The sequence below is a fragment of the Archocentrus centrarchus genome, chromosome 21 (assembly GCF_007364275.1).
Source record: "Archocentrus centrarchus isolate MPI-CPG fArcCen1 chromosome 21, fArcCen1, whole genome shotgun sequence".
In the NCBI taxonomy this organism is placed as follows: Eukaryota; Metazoa; Chordata; class Actinopteri; order Cichliformes; family Cichlidae; genus Archocentrus; species Archocentrus centrarchus.
This window is the reverse complement of record NC_044366.1, coordinates 10,053,704-10,067,933: the sequence shown is the minus strand read 5'-3', so window position 1 is coordinate 10,067,933 and position 14,230 is coordinate 10,053,704. Positions and strand designations below refer to the sequence as shown.

The 14,230-nt window shown below is 37.3% G+C and overlaps 1 protein-coding gene across 1 annotated transcript in view; it reads right to left on the bottom strand.

Moving 5' to 3' along the window:
• The window catches only part of lrp1bb (low density lipoprotein receptor-related protein 1Bb), a 283,944-nt gene that overhangs the window by 162,981 nt on the left and 106,733 nt on the right, over positions 1-14,230 (bottom strand). Inside the window, 2 exon segments of the mRNA XM_030757634.1 lie at positions 2,022-2,150; positions 2,781-2,900. Coding sequence (XP_030613494.1) covers positions 2,022-2,150; positions 2,781-2,900 — 249 coding nt within the window.

The following is a 14,230-nucleotide window of genomic DNA, read 5'->3' as shown; positions in this document are numbered from 1 at the left end:
CCAGGGTCATTTCCAAGAAGCATGTTTACCAAATGTTCCTTTTTACCTTAGGTAAATAAAAATAAATACACTTATTCTGGGGATGTCTCACCAAAGTTATTCAGCTAGCTCAGTAAACATTATTCCTTTAAAGACAGTCTGATCTGCAAAATATATGATTGGAAAGTTCACTGTGGCGAATGAAGTGTGAACCAAATCGTTTTGAAAAGAAATACATTCATAATATTTCTAACACTGGACAAACAAGCACCAGTGCAGCTAAACTGCTTTTCAGAATAGATTTCCTTGAAATAAAAGAAAGGAGAAAACCATAAGCATTAACTCAGGAATGACGTGTGAGTTTTTCCCAGCCTGTGCTCCTGCTTGGACTCATGGAACGACATCTCTGGTGGTGAAACTGAAATAAGCAGCTTTATGGGCTTAATTGACCGTGCACATTCTCTGACATCAGGTTCACCCCCTGAAAAGGGCCCTTATTTATCCCAATCTTCAGCACAAGTTCAAGTCAAGAGCTGCCCTCCTAATATAGGTAATAAATCAGAATGTCCACTCAAATAACTGCTAGTGCGTGACTCAGATACATACATTTTTCTTCCACACTAGGGGGGGTAGATGGGATTTTGACTGCACAGGTCTGGTTACATTCTACATTTTCCTTAATGTCAAAAGTACCACGAAAAAAGACAAATAACAAAATTATTGTAAAGAATTGGTTTTAATAACTTTTTTCTTGCTGTGCCCAAATCTCAGTTTATGCCCAAAAAAATATTAGAAACAATTAAACAACAAGACATATCTGATACACTGGAGTTACATTTGGAGCCTTCATGTTGACCTGCTGCTCTTAGCAAACACTTGTGCACTAAATATCTTTAATCGGTTCAACTACATCTTCAGTAGAAACAAACTCAGTCAGGAAGTACAAAGGGAAGGACCTATAAATATGTTTTGCATATATATTAGAAAAAGTTGTTTGCAACACACAAACTCGCCACATTTAAAACAATTTCAATTTTGTATTTAAACTGAGTTATCAAGCAGAAATGAAAATCATAAGGGTATTGTCAGATTTATGTTAGTCAGTATAAACACAAAATAAATAAATAAACAAATAAACCTTTCACTGAAGTCTGAGTCAAAGAAGCGGAGATTAAATCAAGATTAAATCCCTAAAAAGAAAAATGTGTGCTGCAGACTTCTAACTTCAATCTTACACTCACTGCGTTAATATGTTTTTCATACCCTGCTGCTCCTCATCTTCTGGCCTCTGAGAGCTCTATCAGAAATTTATATTCATGAGCTTTTACAACTAATGGTAACCCCATAGTTATCCTTGTACCACTATCGCTCTCTGCTAAATTAATATTAATGCATGTGAGCATTGGGTTCAGTTAAGTTTATGGGTAATCATATTCAGTTTATTCTTGGTAGGACACCAGTCACCGTGATTAAAGGCTACAACAGTGGCATTCTCCCCAACAGGGCGTATTGGCCCTCTAGCTATTTTCAACCCATATACGCCATAGTGGCATCACCCTAAAAAAATATCTACTTTATTTCATGGCTCAGTATAAGATACAAACATGTATACTACACAATCTTCGGTCTATTTACTTGCAGACAGCAGACCACCAAAAGACAATAACTCTATTACATGTTTAATTTCTACAATAAGTAGGCTGTTTTCCTCACTGGAGCAGATTTGTTACCAGCATCAGGCATTAACATAAATCAGGGTGATGTTAGATATTGTCTCCGCACAAAATACTCCAGACTGCGCCCACTTAAAATCTCATGCTCATTAATTTTATCATTATCCTGGCTTGACCACATCTACCCATCCCTATGTGGGTGATGGATGTGGGCATTGCTAAATCCCATTAATCTTGCCCTACCAGTCCTTGTGAAAACCAAAGAGATGATAAGCTGGAATTCCACTCCGTCTGAACAAAACAGCCTTGTTTATTCTTAGAAACTGAACATGTGTATTGTGCTAATTATGATGCAAGTGTGCCACTCACCTTGTCTGGCGTTGCAAGATATCCTGTTGGGCTGCAGGATGTACCCGTCTGTGCAGCTGCATCTGTATGACCCGTAGGTGTTCGTGCAGGTTTGGCTGCATGCACCATACATGGCACATTCATCATGATCTTATAGAAAAAAAGCAAGAGTCATTTGTAACAAATTAGGTGTGCTCAAACATGACCCAAATACATAAAGTATACTTAATGTGGCCTCACTCTGGCACCTCAGGTATAATTACTTTTATAAGCAATGAGACTTTCTGGAGCTGCAGTACACTATAACAGCTCTTTCTCATGTCTTCCCCAACAGAATCAAACTCCAGAAGCACTCCCACTTTGTTAAACTTATCCTACTTCCATAAATATACAATTCTATGCAATGTCGTTGGTATTTGGTATGTGCAGAATTCAAATCACAAGTCACTGCAGCTGTAGCAAAATCATGTCTTCCTGTCACACACCTGGCCTGTGGCACATACTAGAAAGAGCATAAAAAAAAAAACATATGAAGAGTTTGTGTGCGCTCTTGTATACATATGTAAGCATATATGTGTAAGTGTGTATCTATGCTGCGAGTGTAATGTACTGTGCATGAGGCCCTGCCTGCAGACAGATGGTTCTCATATACCCAGCAACTCCTGCTTATTCATCTGAAAGAAGTCTGGCCGAGGGCAAAAGTACTTGTACGGGGAGGAGGGAGGAAAGGGAGGAAGCGTTCCATGGCAGGAGGCACCCACCAGTGGCGCAGAATCTTACCTCTGCAGCTCGTACCGTCCTCGCCGACCTCAAAGCCGTCAGCGCAGAAGCAGAAGGTGCCATTTCTAGTCATGACACAGCCATAACGGCACCGGAGCTCGTGGCAGGCTGACAGGAGCTCTGCAGGGGGAAAGGGAAAGAAAGGATTGAAGAAAAAAGGGTATAAAAGGGTAGTTGGAATGGGAAATTACTTTGTGATTTGGGATATTACTTTTTGATTTTCTTTTCTGGATATTTAGAAAGACTATTCAAACTGACCACCACAAGCTCAATATTGTTCTTAAACAGAAGCTTCAATCATCCTCTCCTGGAAATGAAAACTGAATGAAAATTATAGAAACTACAGATACTTCCATGTAAATGTTACCTACTGTATCGCTACAGGAATGAACTAAAAGGAGCTGAAAGAAATGTCACTGTGTTGATTATTAAATGTCAAACAACAGGGGCTGGAGGAGAGTATAAAGCTATTTGTTATCAAAACATTTAAATAGCAATAAAGTGCAAGTTTCATAAGTCCCATATAAAGTGTGAACTTTGGGAATACATCAAAATGTATCCCCAGACGTTTTGTTGTTAAGCTGTCAAGTGACAAACTGATTGACTGGTAAGAGTGCTCAGGAAGCCAACACTGTATTTTCTGAATGTTGTGCTTGATTCTAATGCTGTGTTCCGGAGAATAGCAGCTAATTATAGCATGATGAGCATTCAGCAGAATAAAAATGAAAAAAATGGCACAGTGGAAAGCATAACCCTCGAAACAAAGCCTTAATAGGGCAAAGACTGATATGTCACTGCTGAACATTAATTAATGTCAACTTACAGCCCCAGAGATAAAGGATTGCATTGATTGTCCCTGGTCTTTCTTGTGCTAACCATTTCAAGACATTATGAAATGCTGCTGCAGACCAATTCATTTCTCAACAGGGTGTATTCACATTCAATAGCATAGTGGGAAGTGAATGACAGCAAAAGCTTCAGTTATCATTATTTTCTAAATTAAGGTCTTTGGTTTTGTTTTTAGCTGTTCCAATTTTGTTATTTTTAAACACTTAATGAATTAGAGTTTTTTTTTCTTTACTAGCACAGTGAGACATGAAAATGAACCACTGGATTGTTTAAAAAAAAATATATATATATATAAATTTGCGTACATGTACATTTGTGTACAGAGTTTACATGTTACAGACCAATATGCGGACTGGTAATCATAAAACTGATTTAAAGGAGAAAGGGCAGAAAAACATATAGCTAAGACAGGCAAATGAGCTTTGAGCGTAACATATTCTGCAGCCAAACATATACATATGCACATACTGAAAATGCTTCTTCAGTGTTGTAAATTTTCAATAGTTTTCGTCAACTAATTTGAACAATTTCCCTATAAAACAAGTCTCAGTGTTAAACTTCACTTAGGTATGTGCACAGAATACTTTTATTGACATTTAAATATGCAGGATTATGTCCTTTTTCACTTTTAACAGCTTCAGAAATGGCTTAGATGGTACTATAGTGGTGAGCTTTCTTTGTATTTGGTTTTCATATAGCCCTCAGTGGAGTTTTGACTGACAGGGAGCAGAATTTAAAATGACTGAATTTTCATTTGGGGGGCAAGCAATTTTTAGAGTGATGGAGAGCAAGCAAATACAGAAGTATTATAAAATGGTAAATGCACAGTGACCTTTGGACCACAATCATGAATCCTTCTCCCAGGCTCATGGTGGTAAAAGGATTGTAGGGTAACAAATAAACAGCAGCATTATGAATGCACCAAAAAAAAAAAATCTAAAATGTATGATGTTGCTTTTCTGTGCTTAAAGGATGTGCAGTTAACATTAATCTTTTTTTTTTTTTTTTACTGCTCTGCACTCGGTTGCTCTAGAAGAGTGCAAAAGTCAGTAAGGTATTTTGCTATGCCACAAATGCATTAATTCAAAATTGCCAAGTAAAGTTTCAGTCCAATACAAACCGAGCGTCAACCAGACTTGACACTTGATAAGGCATGAAACAAAACCATCGAGTCCCAGTACTCAAAATAAGGTTGTTACACACACACACACACACACACACACACACACACACACACACACACACACATATATGAAAAAAGCTTCAAATTGATGCAGTGCTGCAGCAGTGTAAAAATGGGTTGAGATTTACATGCCCCCATGTGTTAGTTTGTTCTGTAAGAGATCTAATTTTTCACAGGGATCTCAGATCTGTAAATATGTGTATGCATTTAATAATGTAAAAAAACGACAGAAGAACTCAGTCTGGGACCAATTTTTTTCCCTTCTGACTGTTGAAACTGTTCCACCTTCAAAGTGTTTCAGAAGTTTTCAGCAGTGAATCATAAAAGGTTTTCACCATTTCCTTCCATCACAGTAGACAGAAACCAGGAGACCAGGTGCTGTTGTGGCGAGAAAAAGAGATTTCAGCTCACCAACAAGGTCCTAACAGGTCCAACATGTCTAAAACAGTCCCTGTAAGAAACTCTCACTTGGATCTCATTAGCAGTATGTCTGTATATAAGGGATTTCCTTTGGGTAATAGGTTTTGCAGGAAAGGTAATGCTGCCAGATTGCATTTTTATAAAAGTAATAACTGTTTACATGGAACATAAAGTTTGTCAGAATTCAATCACATCTTTGAGTAAAAGTGCAAAGCATTTTTTTTTTAATTAAAACATTCTGGAAAAATAATTAAAGATGATACTCATTTAAGTTAAAGGTGTGCCTGGGACTGCACTGTCTTATACAACTCTACCTTTGCTAACATCACTCTGGGAAATAAATAAATAAACAAACAAAAAAACCTTGAATGTCAAGAGTGAATTAGCTGCAGATCTCCAGTTAGATAGCCTGCAACAGATTTACATGTTTGCTTCTCACTAAACAAACAGCTATCCCTTTACAACTATATTCAATTCATTTTTAGCTCAGTTTTAAAGGTTTTCTTTTATCTTCTGGGATGGAAAAAACAAACAAACAAACAAACAAAATGCATTTGAAAGGTTGACTTTTTCCCAAGATATCAACTCCAGATTAGAATATGCACGACAATTCAGCCTGAGTTAGCACTTTCCATAGAGCAAGTTAAGGAGTTATTTATAAGCATAATTACATTGTTTTAGCACAAGTATAATTTACATTATTTTTAACCTTGGCCATAGTTTTGTATGTTGGAAACTTTCTTAGGATTTACCCGAGTGGTATGCTATTTAGTGTATTATGAATGCCAGATTGAAAATTAAAGCTTTAAATTAGGTTAAATAAATTATTCATATAAATTATAGGCTATTTTAGGAATGAGCTTAATTTTTAAATAAGTCAGCCTATCTGCCTCTACACTCAAAGTTCGTGTAATCGAATAATTTCAGAGGACATAATGTGTTTTGGTTATTTTGGGGCTATGCGAAAGTGAACTGTGCTCAGCATGAAGGCATAAAGTATAAAGCAACACTCCTGGCAAAACACAGAAAGGTAAAGCTGCACAATAAAACAACAAAACACCCAAGACAAAAGGCGCAGGTTGAAAATAACCAGAATTACAATATCATACAAAAAGCCAGAGGCCAGTAAAATTGGTCTGCTTGGATAGACACATTGTAACTGGCTGCTATCTTCCTGAGGCATTAGCATTTGAATGGCTCAGTATAAGCAGACTTCAGCTGCTACTTCAGACTGCCATTCACTTTGAATAAACTATATATCAGTGAAATCAAGAAAAGAAACAATGGTTTAATGTGGAATAGCTTCTGGACTGGATGCCTGTTGTGATGACTCTAGATAGGCATAGATTTTCCAGGGTGTGTAATCCAAGTTTCCTGATTTTATTGATGTTCCAGTTTAGATTCAAACAATGTATCTCAAATTATATTAAAAGTATGTACTACAATGACTATTTTGTGTTTAAGGTACCTTTTAAATTAATTAAAAACAACAAAAAAAAGTTGCTTTGTTTTTGTTTACTCAATCTGAATATTGCGTGTGGACTCCACGTGACCTGTGCATTATTTATCACACGGTGTGGTAACTAGCACACTTCCCCTGTTGTAAAGCAGTATGCAAAATGAGTACATGCCGAGCTTAAGATATTCAAAGCTAATCCTTATATCTGCTCAAAGACGCCATATGATCAGCTTTCTCTCATGGCAAATACAGAGTGCTGCAGGGATTGTATATCTGCCACTGAGACTACGAGATGCTTTTCACATATCTAGAGCTATGTGGTGCTAGCTCTGAGAACATGAGTAAATACTAAAGTACATGCAGTACTGTGATGGACTGCATGTATGCTGTAAGCAAAAGAAACATGCTTTAAAATACTTGAAAAAGCTCGCTGTTTTCTACTCTCTCTACTTCTCTGTTTCAAAATATCATCTGTACAAAAACTGCCATTAACAGGAATGTAAAACTTTTACATGCTCTCTACAACAGCCATCTGGCAAAGACATACTAGCAAGGAATGAGTAGCCTCAAATCAACAAAGCATACATAATTTGCTCTGTATCTTAAAAAAAAATATGACTCTACCTTAAAAGAAATTATGCTCAGAGCACAAGCAGAAATATGTTGAAAAAAAGGTTAGTTTTGTAATTAATAAAATATGCAAATGCAAAATATGTCAAATGTCACTTATTCTTAAACACAGAGGTATATGCATTCACAACAGCACGCCCAGTCTAATTTGGAGTCTGCTGCAATGTAATTTGCTATAATCAGATGTATGAACACAATGATTCTGGCAATTGCACCAAATTAATTCCATCTGTTTTCACATCATGCTTTGCTAGAAGAAAAAAGAAACGTGTTTAAGATGTGCATCCCAGAGGATGTTCTGCTTATTTCCTACGGATTTCAAGAAAGTTATGCTTTCCACAAATTTAGTCAGTATTTTTTTTTCTTTTTTTTTTCCTGTAATGTGAGTGTGTCTTTGGTAGAACATGCACTTCTAAATTAACAAACCATGGTCCAGTTTTCACAAGAGGAATGGGGACCAGGTAATTTTGAGCACAGACACTGTAAAATTGCAGCATGTAGCAACAAACGTCTAAAATAAAAGAAAATGAATGAAGAAAATGAATAAATAATAATAATCTGCCTCAGCATGAACAATAATCATGTACTGTAGGTACTTGCATTAACAAATAACAACAAGTTGACCTCCAAAAAGGTTTTGTTTCCAATTCAGTTTAGTTTCAGTTCATTTCCATACTCGCTTTGATCATTTTAGTTTAGCATTTTTTAGTTCTGGTGTAAGTTTATTCTTTTTAATGACAAATCTCCTTTGGGTTTGCATCAGGAAAGCCATCTACCTTAAACTCTGCCAACTCAAACATGCGGAGCTCTCTGCTGCGGCAATCCCTTTGGGCATGAGAGCAGCTGAAAGTAGCACTAATAATTGTTATTATATAGAGGCTATTTATCAGGGGAAAGATTTTGGGAAATCAGAACAAGTATTACAGTAAAAGCACAACACTTTGTGAAGATAGTTGATTCGCAGTCATATAGACATAATAAATCTCAATTAACATCTGCAACTTTATTAAGTAAGTTTGTTCAACTGCTTGCTAATGACAATATCTAATCAGTCAATCACATGGCAGCAATTCAATGCATGTAGACATCATCGAGAATTTCAAACTGAGGATCAGAATTGAGAAGAAAGGTGACTTAAGTGGCTTTCAAAGTGGCATTGTTGTTGCTTTGAGCTGGCAAAAGTAACTCTAATCAGTTGTTATAACCATGCAGAGGAGCATCTTTGAATAAGCAACACCTCGAACCTTGAAGCAGATGGGATACAGCAACAGAAGACCACACCCGATGCCACTCCTTCCAGCTAAGAACTGCGACTACAGTTTACATGGGTTCACCAAAACTGGACAATAGAAGATTGGAAAAACATTGCTGCAACATTTAGATGGTAGAATTTGGTGTAAACAACATGAAAGCATGGATCCATCCTGTCTTGTATCAACAGTTCAGGCTGCTTGTGGTGGGGCAATGGTATGTGGGATATGTTCTTGGCACAATTCGGGCGCTTTAGTACCAACTGAGCATCATCTAAGTGCCACAGCCTACATGTTGCTGATCATGTCCATTCCTTTATGATCACAATGTACCCATTTTCTGATGGCTGCTTTCAACAGAATAATACACCATGTCACAAAGCTCAGATCTTCTCAAAACAGTTTCTTGAAAATGACAGTGAGTTAACTGTACTACTGGCCTCAGTCACCAGATCTCAGTTTAGTATAGCAGCTCTGTGGATTTGATCCCAATAAATCCGCAAGAACTGCAATTCAATTGAACTCAATTTTGTTTATATAATGCCAAATCACACCACCTCAAGGGGCTTAAACTGCTCAATGGTATCATGTCAATAAAGACCAAAATAGTGAGGAATGCTTACAGCACCTTGTTGTCAAAAAGAATTAAGGCAATTCTGAAGGCAAATGGAGTCCAACCCATTACTAGCAAAATGTACCTAATAAAGTGTCCAGTAAAGGTATGCACAACAAACAATATTAGAATGAATCCTCTGTGCAGGTCATCTCACCTCACTGCACTTCCCACAGAAGGGAAATAAAGGCCAGATGGGCCTTTATGCTATTCTACAAATGTGCCAGAATTATTTAGATGATCCTAAACCAAAGAACCCTCATAGTTTTACTAGCTTCTGCACAAATTAGGGAGAACAATTTCAGTTTGACTTTAAAAATGTATGTTATTGAAACGCTGCAGCTGATTCAATTTCTACCTATTTGAGTCATAAAATCCACTCCACAGCATCGCTCAAAAACAAAGGCATGCCTCTGACTAGCAGTCCACTCTGCTAGCCAGGCAGAAGTTTCTCAGACCCTCTGCATTCTGCCACACAGATGGCAAAGCATGAATGGTGAGTGTGGCACAGTTTCTTTGCCAATACTAACAAGAAGTCTCACCATGGGCATGAGAAGACTTACCCAAGGCTGAAAGTCAGAATGCCCCATCTGGCATAATTATGGCTTCCCTTCAGGGATAGCTATGCCCTTTGTCTATTAATGCCCAGACTTTCCCCAAAACACTCTTTGCTGTGAAGGCCTGTATTTAATGCGGGACCAAATTAAGACACAAGCCTAACACAAAGGGTAAAAACCATGGTTGGCTCAAGGAGCTTTGAATGATTTTCCAAGCATAAATTAGGATCTTAACCCATTACTCGTGTTTGTAGCTGTGGTTGGTATCCTCTGGGTGGCAAGAGTGACAAGATTGATTCTACACCAGTGAAATTGGGTCATATATTCTCTTAGGTTCAAACATTCAAGAAGTGTGCTGGGAAATATCATTTGTGTAAGATGCGCCATGATTGCAGTGACACAATTTACTGACAAGTCTTTAGAAAGTTATCTGGGAAGCTTAAGTGTGTCAGCTTTGATGTGACATGGAGTTGTCCAGGTGATGTACAAGGTGTAATTTTCCCTAGAAATTGAGAGATACATGCAAATATATATTTATTTTTCTTTAATGTAATCCTGTAACTCAAACTGGGGCTCAAATGTGACAGTAAATGTTGTTAATCCCTCAAAGCACAATTTGCTGAGAGATTTAAGAACTGGTGCACAGCCAGAGTTCTGACATGCCCTTAAATATTGGAGGAAACATCATGGGCGTGGGTGTCAAAATCTTCCAGCAAACAATGAAATTTTAATTCTAAACACTCCTGAGGACGAATATCTGCTATAATAGTTTTTTGATGATATCAGATTGTTTCCTCGTATTAGAGAGAGTAATGATATGGGTGACAATATCTTGCCAGACTGTGGAATAACAAAGTGAGACGCATCAAATATTGATTGCAAATATCTGCTGTTGTTTATATACCGTGCAGCGGGGCCCGGAAGTCAGTTGTAACCAATGTTATAACAAGACTTGGAACTGCAACTTCTCAAACAACAAAAAGAAACCCGACACAGAATCTTAAATGAGTTTAAATACCTTGGACCCTTCAGATCATCAGATGCACCTATCTTTAGATGTAGGAAGGAGAATGCAGAAAAATGCAACCTCCTATTTTCTGGTAAAGTGACTACAGTGTGATAGGATAACAGCACACTGTATAAAAGGACCGAAAAGGACTGCACATCATAGTGTAGCACAGCAGAGAGGAAAGTGATCATTCTGACTACTTACTGCAAATGTTCCATCCATTAGAGGGGCAAAAATTTAATAAATATGCTAATATGTTACAGTCTATGAGGCTGGATGGCAGGACATTTTCAACCTACTGAGAAACACTGAAAATATTGAGCTGTATTCATGGCTAGTCATTTTGGAACAAGAGCATCACTTATCACAGGCTCCTTCACCCTGGAGAAAAGTGTTTGTTTGTTTGGGTTGTTGTAATGAAAAGTTAATCAAGTGAGATAATTGAATGTTGTTCAGAAACAGAGGGTGGGAGGAGAGATCATGTTTGACATTTTTTTTTTTAAAAGCTTTATGACACGAAAATATAGAAAAAAATGTATGTAAATATTTTCAGTATTAGTCCAGGTATCATAATGTCATTTACAGAGTATAAGAAAAAAAAAAATAATGTATGTACTTGCCAAAAGCGATAAACAGGGGAGACAATACTTACATTTTCTCTGCTACTTTCAGCCAGTTTAAGCCTGAAAGCAACTATAACTCAAATCCCCAAATAACTGCCGTCACTGCGTTCTCCTGCAGAGGGCGAACACATTGCCTTTTGACAAGTTGTGCTATGACACAGAAATCATTGCTGCATAAAAGTCCAGATTACCCTTACGTAGCAGAAATAGATCCATATATTTTGGGATCAAATACATTAAAGAGCTTGTCAGTGCTGGGAGAGGCTGCCACACCTCATCACTCTAACATTCAGCAGTGTTTAGAGGATTATTCTTGCGGACAGATTTCTGGTGAACAAAATGAGATTAGCACAGGTTCACTGAAAGTCCAATCAAATATGTAATCGCAATCAACTGCGTGTTCATGAATGTAATTTGCAACAATGTTTGTCTGTTATTACAAATTTAAATCATTTGAAGTAATTTTTTTCCCCCACAGATCAGAGCTAATGTGTCTAATTTTCAAAGAGTAACGTGGATGCAGTGCCTAAACTTTCAATGAGTTCAGGGTCAGGATGCACCCAGACTAAAAATGTAATAAGCACAGAGACCATATTGCATTTAAACAAAGAGTTGCAAAATGTATCAGAAATGACAACCAATCAGTGAGGATTCTGGACATACAGGCTTGAATCTGTGAATAACCCACACAGGAACAGGAGGAGCATGCAAACTATCTAATCTCATTTTTGTCTGTTAATTAACCAAGTGAACTTATGTCCTTATGTTAAACTAATTCTATTAAAGCTGAGAAAAATATGTGTAAATGATACATATGTACATTTCAAAAAGGCAAAAATCACACGGCAGAGCATACAAAAGTTAAAAGAAGCAAACAGAAGAAATAAATATTAATGAAACTATTTTCTAACATAATAAATGGATGGTAGATACCGACAACCGTATGACTCACCAACTGTCAGCTATAGCCATTACTTTTAATTGGAATATATATATATATTTGAAAATATATAGCATTCCTGTATATGATTGTGATTTCCATATTTGTAGGATGATTTGCAGCTTAGGAGTTTCAAGTTTTTTTGCATTAGCATCTCATTTAGTAGAGTTTTCTGTATTTGTGGAGCATTTCTGTATTTGGTGGAGTTTTCTGTATTTGCTGCTCATATCTGTATTTGGTTGTGCTTTCTCCATTTGATTGGGTCCTTTCAAGCTTCAGTGTGTTGAGCACTCCAGGAGGAAAATTGAGAGACACATTTTTTTTATTTTTTATCTTTTATCCCCGACATCACTTGAGCTACTGGACCTCACAGATGCCTCCCTAAACCTCATAAAAGTCAAACTCATCAGTTTGTTGGTCAATTAACAACACACATAACCCAATTCATTTTTTTTTTTCTTTGACAAACATCAAACACAAGTGAGTGGCTTTTTTGTTGTTCCACCAAACAATCTTTGGTGAGCAAAAAATAGCACAGGAACCAGCATGCACAGTGCACACTAGCCAGACGTGACAGCCAATAAGTTTTTTTTTTGTTTTTTGTTTTTCCAAGAAATTAACAATAATTAGCTCCAGCTGAGTTTGTTTGCTGATACAGTTGCCATTGCAGAAGCTTGAAAAAACAATCACTGGCTTAACCCTCAGCCTACCACAGGCTGCAGAAGTATTTATGCATGACTGCTTATGGCTCTTTTCTTTTCTTTTCTTGGATCCTGGATCATCACAGTCAAAAGGCAGGATATAACATATTTATAACATTATAGCTTCTTGTAGCATGTGCTTTTCAGCTTTATGTAAAAACACCATTCATTTTACATTATGTTAAACTGAAAAATCTGAATCAGAATTATATCTAGTCAGCATGTACTTTGAGACAGGGTTTTAAAACTATATCCCGCCTTTCACCATGTCCCCTGGGTTCACTCCCCCTTAAGACGATGCTTCAGATTCCACCAGAGGCGCTGTGTCAGAAGCATCTCTATGCTTTCCATGGCTTAAAATAGCACCTAGTCTAATTTTTATGGAAACTCCTTCAAATTCCAAACGGCAGGTGAGAAAAGCAAGAGGTCAGACACAGGAAAGGCGTAGAGAAGCTAGATAATTTTCAAAATAAAAGACCCTGTGAGGAAAAAAAAAACACTCCAATTCTAGAATGTGCTTGGTGTGATTTGAAGCTGTGCAAGAGACGTGAATTAACTGTCAGAGATGACAGATACTGGGTGTGATGCACACCCAGTATCTTTCAAAGGTTAGTCTGCAGGGATAGGTTCATTTTTTATTAACGTTTACTGAGCTCCAAGGGAGAAACTGCAATAATGCATTAACTTTAATTTTACTCTGCTGATGGCTTGATTGATGCAGCGATTGGTTTATGCATAAGCCTTACTAAAACAGTGGGACTGAGGATTAAAATCTGCATATTTTAACAAATGCAGATTCATATTGCGATAATCACACAATATAAATATTATATTACACATTACATATTATGAATGACATATGAGACAGATGACACAGAACACAGATCTTTGCCATAAGAGAGCGTAAAGTTTAGCACAAAGAGAAAGGAGAGACATCAGGAACCAACAAACTTTCCTAGTGGGAGAAAAGCTGAGAATCAGAGCCCACAGAAGGATGAAATAAAAGACTGAGGAGCAGCACTGTGTGTCAGCTGTGGATGTATTGGTTGAAGAAGCTCTTTCACTGGCAAGGAGAGAGTCGGCACATACATGACAGATTAAACAGAACACCATATTAGACTAGGAGTCTGACTACTGTATGCATATTCAGTATGTGAATCAAGTTATTGGGGGATTTTTCAGAGGACTCATGCTGTCTGAGCTAGCTTCACAGGCT